General features: G+C 41.9%; 2 protein-coding genes across 2 annotated transcripts in view; both read right to left on the bottom strand.

Annotated features, from left to right (window-relative positions):
• TASP1 (taspase 1) overlaps positions 1–9,852 on the bottom strand; it is a 77,726-nt gene extending 67,874 nt beyond the window's left edge. The window contains exons 1-4 of the mRNA XM_084201933.1: positions 9,792–9,852; positions 6,936–7,153; positions 5,246–5,313; positions 3,730–3,798 (exon numbers count right to left, since the gene is read on the bottom strand). Coding sequence (XP_084058059.1) covers positions 3,730–3,798; positions 5,246–5,313; positions 6,936–7,080 — 282 coding nt within the window. The 5' untranslated portion in view covers positions 7,081–7,153; positions 9,792–9,852. The remainder of the gene's footprint in view (positions 1–3,729; positions 3,799–5,245; positions 5,314–6,935; positions 7,154–9,791) is intronic.
• Positions 9,853–16,495: 6,643 nt separating this feature from the next.
• The window catches only part of ESF1 (ESF1 nucleolar pre-rRNA processing protein homolog), a 28,957-nt gene continuing 27,975 nt past the window's right edge, over positions 16,496–17,477 (bottom strand). The window contains exon 14 of the mRNA XM_084201999.1: positions 16,496–17,399. Coding sequence (XP_084058125.1) covers positions 17,100–17,399 — 300 coding nt within the window. The 3' untranslated portion in view covers positions 16,496–17,099. The remainder of the gene's footprint in view (positions 17,400–17,477) is intronic.

The following is a 17,477-nucleotide window of genomic DNA, read 5'->3' as shown; positions in this document are numbered from 1 at the left end:
TCATAGTAATGCTTTTAACTGGAATTAACAACTTCCAGTTCACTTCCCATTATAAGTTCATCTATGGTGACTGCCTTAATACAACAAGGATGCTTCTCCTTAAAAAGAAATCCTTGGGACTAAGACTGTGTATTCAAAAGTCTTAACTACTAGGAAAATTTAAAAAAAAAAAGAAAACAGAAAAAACAATTCCTCAAGAAAAAGGTTCTTTCACTGCAAAATTTTGCTGAAAACCATAGAAACACACGGCTTGATTATATCAGATCCAAAACATTCTTTACATGGACAATAGCAACATGCAAAATAAACTGAGCAATTTCAGTAGCAAGGAGATTGGAACCCAAAATGTGACATCCACTTCCCCATCAATCACATTAATTCCCAATTCAAATTACATCCATAAAGAATGTTCTACTAAAGTCAGATAAAGACGTAAGTAATCTACACACATTTCAGTAAAGGATTACACTAAACTTAGAAATACTTTGAAGTATTCATCATTCTTTACAACCACTGTATGTTCCTAGCACCTGATCAGTAGACTTCATTAAGTGCTCTACAATCAAAGAAAAGCTTGAAACTGTATAATTTTCTCACAGCCAGATATAAATGCAAATCAACATGTGGTTTTGCTGAAAACAGTATTTTTTAAGTGAGTTGTGTGGAGTCACCTCCCCCTCACAAAAAAACCCTGTTTAATAATTTCATTGTGTTTCAAGAAACATCCAGGCATCATATGGTGACTGATAGCAAGAGTGCAAAAATTAACAGTACTGCAATAATGTCTTTGTGGAAGTAAACAGAGTAAATAATGAGTCTTATGAAATACCTTGTCCAGAGCATTTCATTACCAAAGGCTGACAGAGGTAGCATGTGCATTTGTTTCTCTGCAATACCAGAGTTCTCAAACCACAAAACACACCTGCCTTAATGACCTCATCAAATACAGCTGATGCTTATGAAGACCAGCACAGTTGTTTTAACAATATTCTGTGTCAGTCTTGTTCCTTTGCAAAAGAAATCCACCTTTTCCTCTAGTTAACCATTACCATTATTCTTGTATTCACAGAACACCATTTCACTTGAGAGTTGCACAGTCCAACAAAGAAAGGCTATTCTTTCTGCACTCAGAGCCTGGAAAAATAAAACACAGACAGCATACCACAAGCAAACTGTCAGCTTGCTCATAAAAGATCAAGAGCAACTCTTGTGCCTCAACAACTCTTTGAAGTGATGCCTTTTGGATGAGCTGCAGTCCTCTGTAACAGGAGTTCTGTAATTGAGCGGAACTGAGGAAAAAAATTCATCTTTTGTGAGATTTCCATGAAAATATATTTGTGCATTGCAAAGATTACAAATGTTTGGAAGGCAGCATTGAAAGTCTGAGAGAACTGTAAAAGTGATTAAATATTTCAGATAAACTCATAGCAATGTGTCCTGTGGAACACAAAATATCAAGAAGTTACAGTCAGTATACTTTACAATGAAATCTGTTATCATTTAATGCAATATTCTGTTGTTCTGCATCTTCATTTGTGTTACAGGGAGACAAGAATACAGTTTCCCACAGATTTTTGTTATTTATTTGCCAACTTCAAATGCTAAAACACATTGTTTATGCTGAAGCTTAAACAAAAGGGAGTGACAGCTCACTAGAGAGACCGTCAACACAAACCTATATTTTTACTCATAAAACCTTGCAATTAATGAGAAAAACTATTCTGATTGCTTTGCTGAACTTGCCACGTGTAGTTTGTTTTCCACACAGCAACAGAAAAACCACCAGTACTAAAGCAGAAGATGCAGCTTCAGGAATGACAGAGATGTCAGGAGGTGGCGTTCAGAATGAGGTATGAGCAGATACAAACCGTTCCAAATTTTGGAAGCTGACAGTTTAACACTTGGGAGTTTCTCATACCAGATCCAAAAAACTGCCACTGCAAACCATACCATTTTCTGTTGTGGCACAAATTTGACTTTTCCTCAGTGTAACTGCAACACTAACTACTTTAATCTAAAAGAAGGCAAAATCCCAAATCCAGTACTCCCTATTCCAGTAACAGACAGAACCTTCAATTATATAAATCACTTAATGAATAAATGAAAGCAAACAATTACATTAATGACTGCACTACAATCTGGACAAAATAACATTTTATCCTAAAAACAGGAAAAAGGAAAAAAAAGGTTTTGTGCAACAGAACACATAGTAATACTACCTAAGACAATTGCTGAACCAGAGAGTGGAATGATGGCAGGCATCAGCACAGTAGTAGCAAGACAGATAAGGAGAAAAAGGTTTCTGATTGGAGTAATTGGAAAAAACTTTTTCATATCATCTTGGAGCCATAACTTGTTCTACAGAAGCTACTTCAGAGTATTCAAACCCACTAAAGAAAAAGGAAAGTCTCTTGGGGATAACAAAAACATATAAACTATTTACCCCAGACACAGCTGCAAAGAGATCTACAATTGTTTGGTTAAGCTTCTCAAAATATGTTTGTCTCTGTAGCTCAGGAACACGATAAAAATCACAACTCAAAGTAGATTTTTATTTTTGTTTTCCACTGAGGAGGGAGCTGACACACAAACCAATCTCATGGAGTGAGAGCAGCCTCAGTGAGCTTAAAGAAGTGCAGGGAAAATAATCCCATTAGAGAGATACTTGCTGCTTTCTGTGAGCTATCCTCTAATGTGTAAGATAACACATGAAAGCATATTTGAACAGCTGAGGGAGACCCACAGGAGGGCTAAAAGCCAAGGCACTTGCCAAGCTCACAGTGTGATTGAAGCCTTGGCTCCCAGTCAGCATGTCTAACACATACTGAAGCATGCACTTACTGCCTGCCTTACGCTACCCCCATCAAGTACATTAATGAACACTTCCCCAACATCTGGATAAGCAAATCCACTGCTAATCCTCTTGGAATACTACCATAAATTCCAAGTGCAGGAAATTCTTTTTACAGCACAACACTTTTACCTTGCTTTCCCTTTTTTTTTTTTACTAATAAAGTTGGAGAGGAAGAAGCAGTTACTACTTACAGGAGAAGAAGAATACCTGTTTCCATCATTACTGTCATGAGTGATTAGTGGATCTGGGACAATGACCAAACTGCTTCATTTACCACCCAGAAATGTTTAGATTTACTCACTTCTACATTATTTCATGGGGACCTTCAATGAAGGCAGATGCTTTAAAAACCTCATCACTCCAAAAAATCACTTGTCCAAAATCCTCACCAGCAGCTGCTCATCAAGATGTTCTATCTTAATTAACAAGTACTGTTTTGAAATAAAAACATTACTTGCCCTATTCCTCTACACATATTTTGTCATAATAATCAGAAGCAGTAGGATATATTTTCCCTCCGTAAGAAACAGAGCCAGAACAACCTGTCTGTACTCAGTAAGCCAGAAATGAAGATCCTTACAAAGTGTTCAGTAAGTCTTTAATCACTGCATTTATTCTTAAAGGGTAAAGACTATCTGATAAGGCATATCTAAAATGACAACCAAATTGCACCAACTAGAAAATTTTTATTCAGTCTGCATTTTAATAAAGTACTTAAACACATTAACACCAAAATACATTGAAAAAGCAAAAGATAAAATTAGTGTATCACAAAAACAAAAATCCACATGAGCACCCTTTAAATACCCCCCCTACAGAAATGTCTGGCAAGATTCACCCAAGAGGTATATTTACTACTAGTCAGAAATTCATACCTCTAATTCTATAAGTGCTGCAGTCACCGCATCTGTTGCAAGAGCACCAGCCTGTAGCTTTTCAATTGCCTGTAAAACACAAGTTTTAGCTGATGATTTTCCTACTCCTGTATAAAATAAAATCTTCACCAAATTAGTTTAAAATGTAAGAGGGTGTAAGAAAAGAGGCACTGAAAAAAGTCAGTATGAACCACATGAGGGCAGATCTGAAGATATGATTTTACTACACTATGACATTGTGACACTCCATTTAGTAGCAGATTTCTGCATAGTCAAATTTCTATCAAAATAACTTCTTATACTTCACGTCCTCAAACACCAAATGTTTCAGTCAACAAGTTTCAACTTTTCCTTCCAAGACTCAACAAAAATTTCTAGCACCACATATAGCAATTACCATAAAATTGAACTTCACAACCTCATTTAAAAGCAGCACAGATCATGTAAGAAAATGTTACCTTCAAATTACACACACATACAACAGTGAACTTGTAGAGCCTAACAGTATTTATTAGATCCATACTGAACAAGACCTTACAGTCAAACTTTCTCAGGGAACCCCAGAAAACAACTCTGGCTGCAAGACAAACCTGAAATTGTTTGTTCTTCACAGAAGTTATTGATGTTGGCTACTCAGCTCAAGAGTAGCCACACAGAATCTCAAATGGGACTTGAATTTAACAACAGATTTCACATAACTAACTGGAAAATGACTTGCACCAAGGCAAAAAAAGCCAGTGTTAAGTTTGGATGATTTGCGAGGCCTCTCATTACAAAATTAGATTGGTATTAGGATTGAGCAACGAACTGTAACACAAAGTGATAATTATCAGAGACCAACTCTGAAACTCTTCTAAAAATCCTGCCAAGCTCCCAAGCTCCTTCTCCCTGGAGGAAGCAAAAGACATTAAAAATTTTAGAGAGAGGTCTTCCAGCTACTCATTCAACACTTAAAAGACAAGACTTGCCAGTTCCAAAGCAAAGTTCTTGGAAGAGATGAAAACATATTAATCTCAATGGAAATTAAAGTCTTGCCATTTCTGTTTCCAACTTTGATTTTTTTGGTTTTGTTTTTCCTGTTCCTACCTCCCTTCCTATGAAGAGGGTAAGAGCCATCAAGAATAAAATAATTATAGAAACCCCTGCATTCACACAGCAACCTGGATGCTGTAGTTTAAATAAACTCCAAAGAATGGACATGGAAGAAATCAATATCCAAACCCCATACTTAGCTCCAGAAACCCTGGAGAAGTGCAGGAAGCTGTAGGAATACTCCTTGTAGGTACCACTGTGACCTTCTCTTGCTCTCCCACTGTTCATTTGGTGTCTGCTATTTGCCAGCACTGATGAGAATGTTGCTGTATCTCAGGGCCACACACTGTCCTGTCTCTGTATCATCTTAACTGTTTCTGCTCTGTTTTCCCTCATTTCCTTCTACAAACACATAGAGCCCAAGCAGCTAAGTCCAGATATTTCCTGTGTACCCAGCACAGGACTGTGGAGCTGTGACACATACCTTCTGGCAGGCTCTTTTGCACACATGCTTGTACTCTTTAGCTTTGGATTCAGAATGATAACCTGCACCTGCAATTGAAACAAAAGGAAAATATATTATAGTACCTGGCAAACTCCAGCCTGTAGTTCACATAGAGATTTAAGACACAGGCAGATACAGTGTTACTTATTATGGACTACATAGGCATTTCCTTTTTCTATCAATGATTGACAACTTTATGTATTCCAACACAGAATCAAACACACTCAGTAAAATACAGGATACAGATCATATATCCAGAAGCATGCAGGTATAAATATCAGCATCAATCTCTTCCTATAAAAACATTCCAAGAGATTCCAGTTTCACTCATTCTTGGAGGATTTCCAGCATAGCTTTTTTCCTTACTGTCCATAATTGGGCAAAACCCTCAGTTTGAAGTCAAACTCTTGACTTCCTTTTTTCCACAATTCTGCTCATTTTCTTATGTTTATGCTATGTTTTTAGAGCTTGTTACTCCTGACTTAGAACAAGGAGTTCCTTCAAATTAAGATAATTCAGATTTTTTACCTTTTTCTTATTCTCAGCCTTTGTATCTATCCCACTGTATTGAACCATTCTGCCCTATTTTGAAATCACTGCCCCTATATCCATACCTAAAAAGTTTATCAATGCCACCATTCAACTAAATGCAGCATCAGAAAAACAAGAGTGGAGCACATATTTAAAATCTACTTCTGTTTTACCAGGTTTTGCACCTAAAAATGTGCTTGTATCTAATCTCAACTACCCTTTGTTTACCTTTAGAAATATTAAGTTTTGAGAAACTCTAATAAAATAAGCTTTAACACTAACACCAAAGTGACCCAGCAAAGGACACTATATTAAACAATTTCATTTGCCCTTAGAATAGAATACCAGGGTCATCAAACATCAATCCAGAATAAATTGTTTAAGGTTTGGGGCTGGTTTTTTAACCTTAATGATTTTATAAAGCAACATGTTGGCTTTTCAAATATTTTAAGGATGACCAGGCCACTTTGCTCTATTTCACCTAATGTGCTCACACACATGCTCAAAACAAATATACACCCACATATAAGCATTGTTAATTTCATTATTCATAGTATTTAATAGAGAACCTATGAAAGAAGAATTTACGAGCAAGACACACAATACATCATTTCTGTATCAGATCTGAGTAGAGGAGCCCTTCATTACATGTGGAAAGGACAAACAGTAACTCAAACATGAACAAGATCAGAAAAAGAGACTCAGAAGAAAAAATGTCAGAAGGGTAGAAAAGAGTACTGCAACAAACAGCCCAAGCACATTTCAGAAGGTCTTAACTGGACTGTCCTCATGGACAAGCTAGACAAGAAACCATCATCAGTGAAAGGACTGTAACTGATCCTTCCATAGGTAAAGAAACAGACTGAAATATCTCCCTCATTTTGTAGATTTTCCAAGCTTAGCAGACAAGTACAGAATACCACCTTTTATAATAATTTACATTTAGGGTTTTCTTTGCCAAGTAGAACAAAAATACCATCCAGAACACCCAAATAACATTTTGATTAGGAGTTTCCAATCAAACTCCTCATTATAGGACACTAGTAGTCCAAAACCACTATAAAATTTTTGTTGCTATCTAGTTTGATATCAAAATATGCATTATTTCCATTCCAGCTGTTCTGCTTCCACATCTTACCTGCATGGACAAGCACAAATCCCACTCGTTTCCCTCTTTGGGTTTGCTTTGTTTCGGGCTCTTTGACCACCACTTTTACAGCTGTAACCTGAGATGATTTGGAAGGTAACACTTCTACTGAACTTATCCCCTTCTCCATGGTCATACATTAGGATCACCATCTTCTACTGGGAAGGAGCACACTTCCATTCAAAAATAAACTCTGGAGAGAAATCATCCTAAAACCAGATCAGATATATATGTTAGACACGGACTTCAAGAGATGAATTTCACACAAATAACCTCCCAAAGAACTTTTGGGCGAGAAGTTTGAACCAAGGGGAACACACCTGTCCAAAGCAGGGTTTCCAAGTTCTGCCTCTTCCCTAGCCAACAGCATTGAGACCTAAAATAATCAAAGTTCATGCTGCAAGCAGCCTTTTCACTCCAACATAATTTGAACCTAATGATCATGCCAGACACTGGAAGGAACTTAATGTAAGTTAATATAAGTTTTGCTTTCCATGGTGTCCTCCAACAATACAACTAATTTCTCCACCCATCACATCTCACTGGCACATGACTAACCCTTTAAAACACCTTTTCCTTTCTATGCAAGTAATACCTGTTTAAAATCCTATAATGAACTCCTATTCTTCTTTATTGTTTCATCCCATCTGCTTATAATTCCCCACTAATTTGCAGCAGGAAAAGAAAAAATAGATTAACTTTTTTTTAAATGACAAATTATTTCTAAAACAAAACCAAGTAAGCCTAAAACAGTCAAATAATGTTTGTCTTGGTAAGCAGAGCTACCATGATCACTAGTGAACCTCAACATGCTTAAGTCAAGCTCAAATAATTCAGTAACTCTATTGGTTTTGATGGGTACCCTTAAGATGCTAAGGAAATTAATGTTTATAGAAAGCTAATGGAAATATTGTCAGTATTGTCTAGTACATGAAACAAAAGATAACAATACAGAATGATGTATTTATCAGGAATTGCCAAACAAACTGTATTTACTGCTGCTTACTGCTGCTTACTACATATTACTCCTGACACAAAACCATTTGTCTGGTTCAGAAGGTAAAACAGAGGCATTCCACACACTGAATTACTTAAGGAAGTGAAGAGCATGTAGTGCTAACGAAGAAATGGAGAAAATCTCTGTAATATATTAAGATAGCTTATATATCAAGGACTAGATGAATTTTAAGGTCCTTTCCAACCCAAACCATTCTCTGACTCTCCACCTCTATATTCCAGTACAACATCTATCACTCCTACCATCTCAAAAAGATAACCCAAGAACACTGGAAGGTGAACAGAAGAGGAAAAATAAGATGTTTAATGCATAAAACTTAAACTACTGACCTTTCAAATGCTATATGGCTTACTCAGCAACTAAATACCACTCCACTTAAATGGCCCAAAGTATGGAAATGGTGTTTAGCACAATTCAGCACTGCCACAGAACAAACTGGCTGGTTTGCCATAACTATTCTTTTAATAAGAAGAATCAGCACAACTCTGGAGGAAGTTATTTAGTCACGTTAATTCCCTCCTAAATACGAAACATACCTACTAATCTTCATATACTCATAAATTAACTTTTCAAAATTAAATATGGACTTATTGTTATAATTATATATGTCCTGGTACAAAACAAAAGGACACAACAATACATAGGCTCTATAGAGAGAAAGTGTTTATGGATTATATCCAGTTGTAATGGTCACTTGAAAAAATTTCAGAGCTAAGATTAAAGTATTCATCACTGCATTTACTTCCTTTTTACCAATAATAGTAAAGATGGCTCCAGCAACCATTGGTCCTCTTTGCTGCATCTTGCAACATCCTACAGAAAGTCTCCTTCAACAAGGGCACAGCAGAGACCTCAGTAAAGAGACAGAGGAGCAAATAAGGAATTTAAACTCTCCCAGGAATGGAAGAAACAATGTGGTAGTAAGGAAAGCAATAATGATTATAAAATAGCTTTTTTAAATAAGTATGGAGATGTCACTTGAAGACTTACTAACAAGTGTAGCTGCAGGCTGAAAATCCTAACTAGGCCTTTGCAGAGAGCTGGGTCTAAGGATGTGTTTATTTCTACAGAGAACATACAGACAACCTGTCTCTCTCGTTTGCTTCCGTTTGTAACACTTCCTCCACAACAACGCAATTTTCTCCAACACTTCCCATCTCAAACTGCTCTTCAAGTCCTTTTACATTTCATTCACAAACCTGCTGCTTCCACTCGTTAAGCTACCACCGGACCCAACTTTTCCCTTTCAAGCCTCTTCTAGGATTTATCAGTTCTCCCTCCAGGGCTGTCATACTTCCACCACTGTTGACTTCATTCCTCCTTGTTACCCATTTCCTGCTCCCCATCCGAACAGCGCAGGAACGGTGGAAGAACACACAACAGCGTGACTGCTGGAGAACAGCAACCAAAACGATGTGACCAAAACAGCCTGACTGCACTGCAAAAGGCACTCGGACCCCTAAACGGGCGCAGGGAGAAACACAGCCACGCGCGAGTGTCGGGTCGGGTCCGTTCGGGGCGAGGCAGCCGCTCCCGCCCGGGTGCCGCCGCAGAGGGGCCGGGAGCGGCTCCCGCGCCTCCATCCCGATCCCGATCCCGGCGGCGCGCTGCTCCCGCCGCCCAGCACGTGACGTCACGCGGGCAGTGACGTCACCCGGGGCAGCCGCCGCCGGCGGACGCGCGGACCACCCGAGCCCGCGCGCGGCCGCCTCGCGGCGCCGCCCGCCCCAGGCCCGTTCCCGGCCCGCGCGGCGCCGCGGGCAGAGAGGCCGTGCCGGGAGAGACGAGAGCGGCGGGTCGGAGTAGCCCCGCGGCGGCACCGCACTCACCCTGCACCGCCGCCATCCGGGACCGCCCGCTCGCCCGCCCGTTGCCTCGGTGAGCGTGAGGCGTCCCGCCCCCGCCCCGCGCCCATTGGCCGGGCCGCGCCCCGCGGCCGGAAGTGGCGGCGCTGTTGATTGGCGTTGGGCAGGGCCAATGGCGCGCCGGGCGGGCGTGGCGGGGCCCGGCCCGGGACTGCGCTCCCCGCTCCGATCCCGCTGCACGATCGGTGCCAGGCACGGATCCGGGCAAAGCAGCGCGGCAATACTGATGCCGTCTGTGTCTCAGCGGGGTGGATAGTAACCTCCGGTGTTGTTACCGTGAGCCCCAGGCAATATACATATATCTCATATCAATATGCGTATATATCCTATCGATATATAATCAATATGCATTTCATAGAATATGCAATGTACCTCTATATCTATGCAATATACATATATAGATATATATACGTCATACAATATGCAATATATGTATGAGATATCATACAAATATATAAATATGCTCTACCTATATATCATACCAATACACATATTTCCATCAACATGCAGATACAGTTTATCAATACACATATATATAATCCAATATGCAATACATCTCTGTATCAAGATATATCACGCAATATGCAATATATATATATTAATATGAAATGTACATATGTATACTATCACTTCACATATATATAACACAGTATGCACTGTATAATACAATATACACATATCTATATGTAGGGTACATCTACAACTACAAATATGACTTCTGATAGCTGCTCAAAACTAACCTTATTAATTAAAAATACATGTATTTCATAACAGACTTGCTAGGAAATTCTCACAACAATCAGATATTTTTCATTCGTCTGCTTCAATGAGCATTTAAATATTGTGTTCTGTTAGAGATAATAAATTTTTATTAATTTCTGTCCACTTTGTTGTAGAGGTGGTGTAGAAAGCACATTGTTTACTGAAGCTGCCTTCCCAGGATCAAGGACAGCTGTAAATGAAGCCCATTTCCATGATACCTTCTCTGATGGTCACTATTATCAGTCCTGGGAACAGCTGTGTATGTTGTGGGACACTTCCTTATCCCAGTCCATACAGTCCACTGTTCCCAAAGTGCCTCCACACTTCCATCCCGTTGCTCCTCTTCTTCATAGAACCATGAAATGAGTCCAGATGTCCTTATCGATTTAGTTAGATTGTTCATTTCTTTTAGCTGACATCTCAAATTCTCATTTGCAAAGCTCAGCCTTTTAAAGCTGAAACTCGAAAGCTTTTATTGCATCAAGGTTGTTCTGTTTGCAGAATTCACTTAATCTCTTGCTCAAGCTGCACATGAGAAGTGAAAGGATATAATACGAAAGGTTATCCTGACCCCTCTAGATGAAGTAGATTTTAACTCCTCAGTTTTGTTTTCATAGGGGTAAGCCCAGTATGTAGCTATTACACTGGTTCCTGCAAGAGTGAACAGTATCATTCATTCTCTGCAAACAAGCTGTCAGAAAATCACTTGCTTCAGCCAAACTACAATTTTTGAAAATAAAATTTCTATGGTACCTCTCTGACAACAAATTCATTCACTACGAATAAAAGGTGTCTTTCTAAATTAACTATTTTAATAATAATGAAATCTGTATGAGTAATCTTGCAGTACGCTGCTCCATTTGCCTAGCAGGTGTTGTTTTCTCCGTCAGAGAAAAGCGCTGCCTCCTCGTCTAAGTCCTTCCACACTTTGCTGTTCCTTCCCCTCTGGAGCACGTCCCGCTGCAGGCAGCGTTGGCGCAGGTGCCTCAGGAAGCCCTTGATGGAGGCAGAGTTTTCCTTCTGGCGGCCGATCAGCTCCTCACTGAGGGGGGAGCAGTCAACCAGGCAGCAGGTCCTTGGCCAGGCTGAGCGTGTCCAGCTCTTCTCCTGGGAGACACAGGGCAGGGAGCACTGTGAGAGGGGCAGAGGGGCTGCAGGGGGCTGGGACCCCTGGGCTCTCCTGGGGAATCTGGGGCCTGCCTGGGCTGCGCCAGGCTGCAGGTTGTGTGGAGAGGATGTCAGGAAAGTTCTGTCTTGTTCTGGTGGCTCAGCCTGTCCTTGTTTCCTCCTGGGAGGAAGGGGGCTGAGCCCCACCTCTGCTTCTGGGCTGGGGCACGGGGAAGAGGCCGAGGACCCTTGGTGCCTGCCCGGGCTTTCCTCTGCGCAGGGCTGGCACTCCTGCTCACCCTGCGCGCTGTGGCTGCCGGCCCCTGGCACCGTCCCAGCTGCCCGGTGCCCGTGGCTCACCTCTCTCCGCCGCCTCTCGGCTTTCCTGCGGAGGCTGCGGCCCAGGCAGAGCGCAGCGAGCAGCAGGGACAGGGCGAGCAAGGTGCAGCAGTGCAGCCGCACGGGCCACGGGCCGGCACTGCCAGCGCCCGGCTGCTGCGCGTCCTGGGCCGGCACGGGCAGCCGGGCCGCGCTCCCGGTGGGACAGCTGAGAGCTCTGGGCGTGCTGGCGAGCAGCGAGGCCACGCGGAGCCCCAGGAGCAGGGAGAGCCCCGGGCGGAGCATGGCACAGCCGCCCCAGGAGCTGCCGCCTCTGGCCTGACCCCGAGCTGAGCTGTGCCCACGGGCTCTGTGCAAGGGGCTGGCATCAGCTGCGATGTCACAAGGCTGTTGCCTGGCAGCCAGAGGCTGGGAATGTCAAAGCAAGGCCAGGCCAGAGGGTCTGAGCATGCGGCTGCTTTGTCTCACTCTGCCCTTGCATTTGAAAATTAAGATAGAGGTGCCACTTAAACGCTAATTAGGAGCGTAACTTCACACTGAGAATCCTAATTAGGCCTTTGTATATGTTTGTGTCTCGGGATATATTTATTTTTACAAATGGCTGACTTATCTCAATAATTTCGTAACATTTCTTCCTCATCAGGTTAATTTGCTCAAACCACTTCCATCTCAAAATATTATTAATGTCCATTTACGGTTCATTTAGAAAACTGCTGCTTCCACTTCGTAAGATCACGTTGAACCCATCCTTTCACTTTCAAACTTCTAGTGTTTATCAGTTCTCCTTCCTGGCTGTCATATTTTCATCAACCCTGATCTCGACCCTCTTGGGTCAAGGAGGTCATACAGTTTGCTGTTCTACATCTGTATAGCCAATGAAACAGTAGTGGAGGAGTACACAGTAATGTGACTCCTGAAGAACATGAACAAAAATCATTTAAGGACTTGGAGGTGCTGGTGTATGAGAGACTGGACATGACATGGCAATGTGCTCTGGCAGCTCAGAAAGCAACCCTGTTCTGGGCTGCATCCAAAGCCCTGGGGGCAGCAGGGGAGGGAGGGGGTTCTGCCCTTCTGCCCCCCCTCTGCTGTGACCCCACCTGCAGGGCTGTGTCCAGATCTGGGGTCCAGCACAGGAAGGACACTGAGCTGTTGGAGTGAGGCCAGAGGAAGACACCAAGATGATCAGAGGGATGGAGCAGCTTTCCTTGAAAAAAGGCTGAGAGAATTGGGGTTGTTCAGCCTGGAGAAGAGAAGGCTCAGGGGCGACCTAACTGTGGCCTTCCAGTAGCTGAAGGGAGCCTACAAGAAAGAGGGTGAAGGACTATTCCCTAGAGCTTGGAGTGACAGGACAAGGGGCAATGGCTTCAAACTGAGAGAGAGTAGGTTCAGATTAGATTTTAGGAGGAAGTTCCGAGCTGTGAAGGTGGTGAGGCCCTGGCACAGGTTGCCCAGAGAAGCTGCGGATGCCCCATCTCTGGCAGCGTTCAAGGCCAGGCTGGATGGAGCTCTGAGCAACCTGGTCTCCTTCAACCTGGAAGCTGCCCAGAGCCCCGACTGCACTGCAAAAGTAACTCTGAATGCTAAGCAGGCGCCGGGAGAAACACAACCACACGCGAGGGTCACACGGAGGCAGCAGGAGCCGCTCAGCCGCCCGCAGCCCCCTCCATTCCGGGGGACTCCGCAGGGAGCGGCCGCGGAGCGATCGGAATGCAGGGGCGGACGGGGCCGGCGCTCCCATGTCCGTGTGGGAGCAGCAGCAGCAGCAGCAGGGCACAGTTTGTTCCCGAGCGGGTTCAGCTTTCACAGCCAGGCCTGACCCGGACGGACCGAGCAGCCCCGCGGCGCCGCCTGGCCCGTGACGTCACCCGTAGCGACCCGTGACGTCACGCAGAGAGCGTGCGCGCGCGGGTCGCCTCGTGGTGCTGCCGTCAGGTCCCTGAGCTGCCCCGTGGGCCACGGGCTTCCTTCCCAGCCGGCGGGAGCTTCTCCGCCAGACTTAAGTTTTTACAGGGAATTTTGACAAATTATATTTCTGCACTTACTGTAGGACTTCCTAGTAACACGAGTCTCATTCTGGTCCGTGACGTCACCCCGAGCGCGTGCACGCGGGCCACCTCATGGCGCTGAGCTGCCCTGTGGGCCGCGGATGTCGTTCCCAACCAGCAGCCGGCGAGAGCTCACCCGCCAGACTTGAGCTTTTTAAAGGAATTTTGACAAATTATATTTCTGCACTTACTACAGGACTTCCTAATAGCACCAGTTTAATTCTGGCCCGTGACGTCACGAGGAGAGTCTGCATACAGCCGCCTCATGGTGCTGCCCTCAGGTCCCTTGAGCTGCTCCGTGAGCTGTCGGGTTCATTTCCAGTCGGCAGCTGGCAGGAGCTCACCCGCCAGGCTTGAGTTTTTAAAGGGAATTTTGACAAATTATATTTCTGCACTTTCTATAGGACTTCCTAATAGCACCAGTCTCATTCTGGCCCGTGACATCACCCGCTGCAGCCTGTGACGTCACCCAGAGGGCCTGCGCATGGGCTGCCTCATGAGACTGACCCGTGGCCGCAGACTTTGTTCCCGGAGCTCGCCCACCCGACTTGGGTTTTTTAAAGGGAATTTTGACAAATTATATTTCTGCAGTGTGAAAAATGCCAATCACTTGTTTTTTTAATTTTACAAGTTGAATAGCAATAATATGGTTAAAAAAATAGAAATATAATTTAGAGTAATAAAAATTTGGACATTTAGTATTAGGACAATATGAGACAATAAAAACGAAGAGTTAGGGACAATCTGGGTTTCTCTTTCTGGGCAAAATAACACCAAAAAAGGACCCACGTTAACAGAGGATTAACCCTTGAAAGCAACAGCCTGTTCCATATCCATACACCTCATCCATGATGCATCAATTCCATTCAAACACAGGATTCTGTCTGGGCAGTGTCAGCTTCTTCCTCTGAATCCTGACAGCATCCTCAGGGCTGAGTGAGGCAGGAAGAACTCGATAAGAGAACAATAAATTTTTTTTCTCTGAAAGATTTCAGTATCCTGTGGCTGCTATCTCACTGCAAGTCCTCTCTTTCAAAAAAGTATCTTACATAGCAGAGTTTCTATTTTAACATATTATAACCTAAAATTAAGATAACACTACTTAAGAAAATTAATACAACATAACTTTCTAACATAACACATATAATATTCATTTTAATGTTTGCAAAAAGCCAATCTAAAATACACATTTTTCACATGCAGCACTTACTATAGTGATTCTTAATAACCAGTTTCATCCACTAGCCAAAATCCAGTTCGTAGCAAATAATAACTAGCAACAGATTCATCAAGAGAAGTGTCATTTGCTTTCATGTTTGTGGTGAACACAGGTTATACTGTGTATTAAACATTAGCAGGAACTTGCACTGCACTGGTGAGAACCACACAAAGAATTGTAGAACCATGGAATATTTTGGGACTGGATGGAGCTTTTAAAGAACATCTAATCCAAACCCCCCTGCTGTGGATAGGGACATCTGGAAACTAACTTTTTCACCCCAGATTTTATTCCATCTCCACCACATCCTCATTGCCCTACACAGGATCTCCCCCAGGAATTCAGAAGGCTCCTGCCTAATAGTCACAGAAAACCTTTCTGTGGCTTTTTTCCCAATAAAAATGTGCTTCCACTTTTGTATCATTGACTTCTTTTTTCAAAGACCAGACTTACATTTTTTTAACAAGGCATGCAAATCTTTTTCAACACAAGTTTTTGGCACACAAAACTATGTGGCTTTTGGAGAGCAGCTTTTGTCTTCCCCATTACCAGGTGCTTCCTATTCTGTTGGACAAAACTACAAGGAAATAACATGCACTCCACAAACCCTCAGGAAATCTTTGGCTTTCTTTCACAGATTTTAACCTGAGGTCCAAATCCAAGTTGCCTTTTTTTGTTTTTTGTTTTATTTCAAGCCCTTGTTATTCTTGACAGCGCTGAACTGAACCAAGGAGATTCCTCAAAGTAATTTTTTTCTTCTCAGATGGCAATAGGCACATTTGAGGTAGGACAGACTGATTCGAGAGAAAAGGAGGCTGCTGTTAAAAAAAAAGAGGACTGCAACAGGATATTGGCTTTTGCATTATATATATTCGTTTTTTCACTGATCATAAGTATTCAGATATAATCTTAATTTAGCTGTTTGTCAGTATAACAAAATCTTTAAGTATGTAATGCATAGTTTATAGAAATAGTAGTGGGGTGAAACATGTTTTCTAAAATTGTATCATCTAGATCTGCCTCTGATTTTTTTCCTTTCCCCCTCCCCACCCCCCCTTTTTTTTAACACTTGCAACGCTGGAAGACTTTGCATAAGTATTATATTAATGGAAATGTAACAACAACAGCAAAAAGTTTATTTTGATCTAATTTCATTTAGGCCTGAAAGAAAAAAACACAGCTAGTACACAAAATGCTTTTGGGCCAATTAAAAATATTTATTTTGAAAATATGTTAATGAAATACTTCTAAATGGCAATATTTCCATTAATTATTTCTATGACCTTCAAGTATGTAAAGGAAAAATGAATAAATCAATTATGCAATATTTTAAAAAATCTACAAAAAACTTGTATACAAAATTTCTTCCATTTGTAGTTATATTACTACTTCTTTATCAGGACAGGTGTGTTTTACAGACTTCTGTGGCATTAAAAACTTTAAAACCACTTAGTTTCAGCAATAAACCTCTGCAGAATGGTTTTTCTTATTTATAGATAAACCCATAATTACGATGTTTTTAGCCATCTTCATCACTTATATTATTTTTAAGAGATGACATGATACAAAACAGACCACCCAAAAACCATCATTTCCTTACATATGTGCAAAACAGTATTTGTTATAAGAAAAGAGTGATTATTACTCTGAACAGTTCACAATTCACCAACATAGTTAAATGAATTTTCAGGACATTTTAGATGGACAGGAATTAGAGCAGGCCACAGTAACTTTAACAGATCTCTCCAGTTAGCAGGGCTTGGACTAAAGCAAAGGCTGAGTAAAATCAAAGTTCAGTTATTTGAATTTCTGCTTTTTCCGTGCCTGAAACTCTTCGGTTTTATGTTTGACAGACTTGATTAGCATTGACAGGGCAGGATCTATGGCTTTTTTGGGAACCTCTCCTTTCTTTGCCATCTTGTTCTCCAGGCCCTTGTTTGCCTCCTTCAGGTCTTGCTCCTTTTCTTCTCTTCGGCGAGCTTTCTCTTCAAGGATCTTTTCTACTGCTTTTGTCTTTTTGAAATTTGGATCTGAAGGATCCAAATTGAACAGGGGAGAAGTAAACATGGCTTGGAATCTTGTATCAGCAACATTAACCTGAAAGGAGTAAAGAAGCATTTATTTTAGGTAAACTTTTCCCCATGACAGCAAAGCTTTTAAGCCTAATAAAACATG

This window comes from Fringilla coelebs, assembly GCF_963513975.1.
Source record: "Fringilla coelebs genome assembly, chromosome: 3".
Lineage (NCBI taxonomy): Eukaryota > Metazoa > Chordata > Aves > Passeriformes > Fringillidae > Fringilla > Fringilla coelebs.
This window is presented reverse-complemented; position numbering and strand designations above follow the sequence as displayed.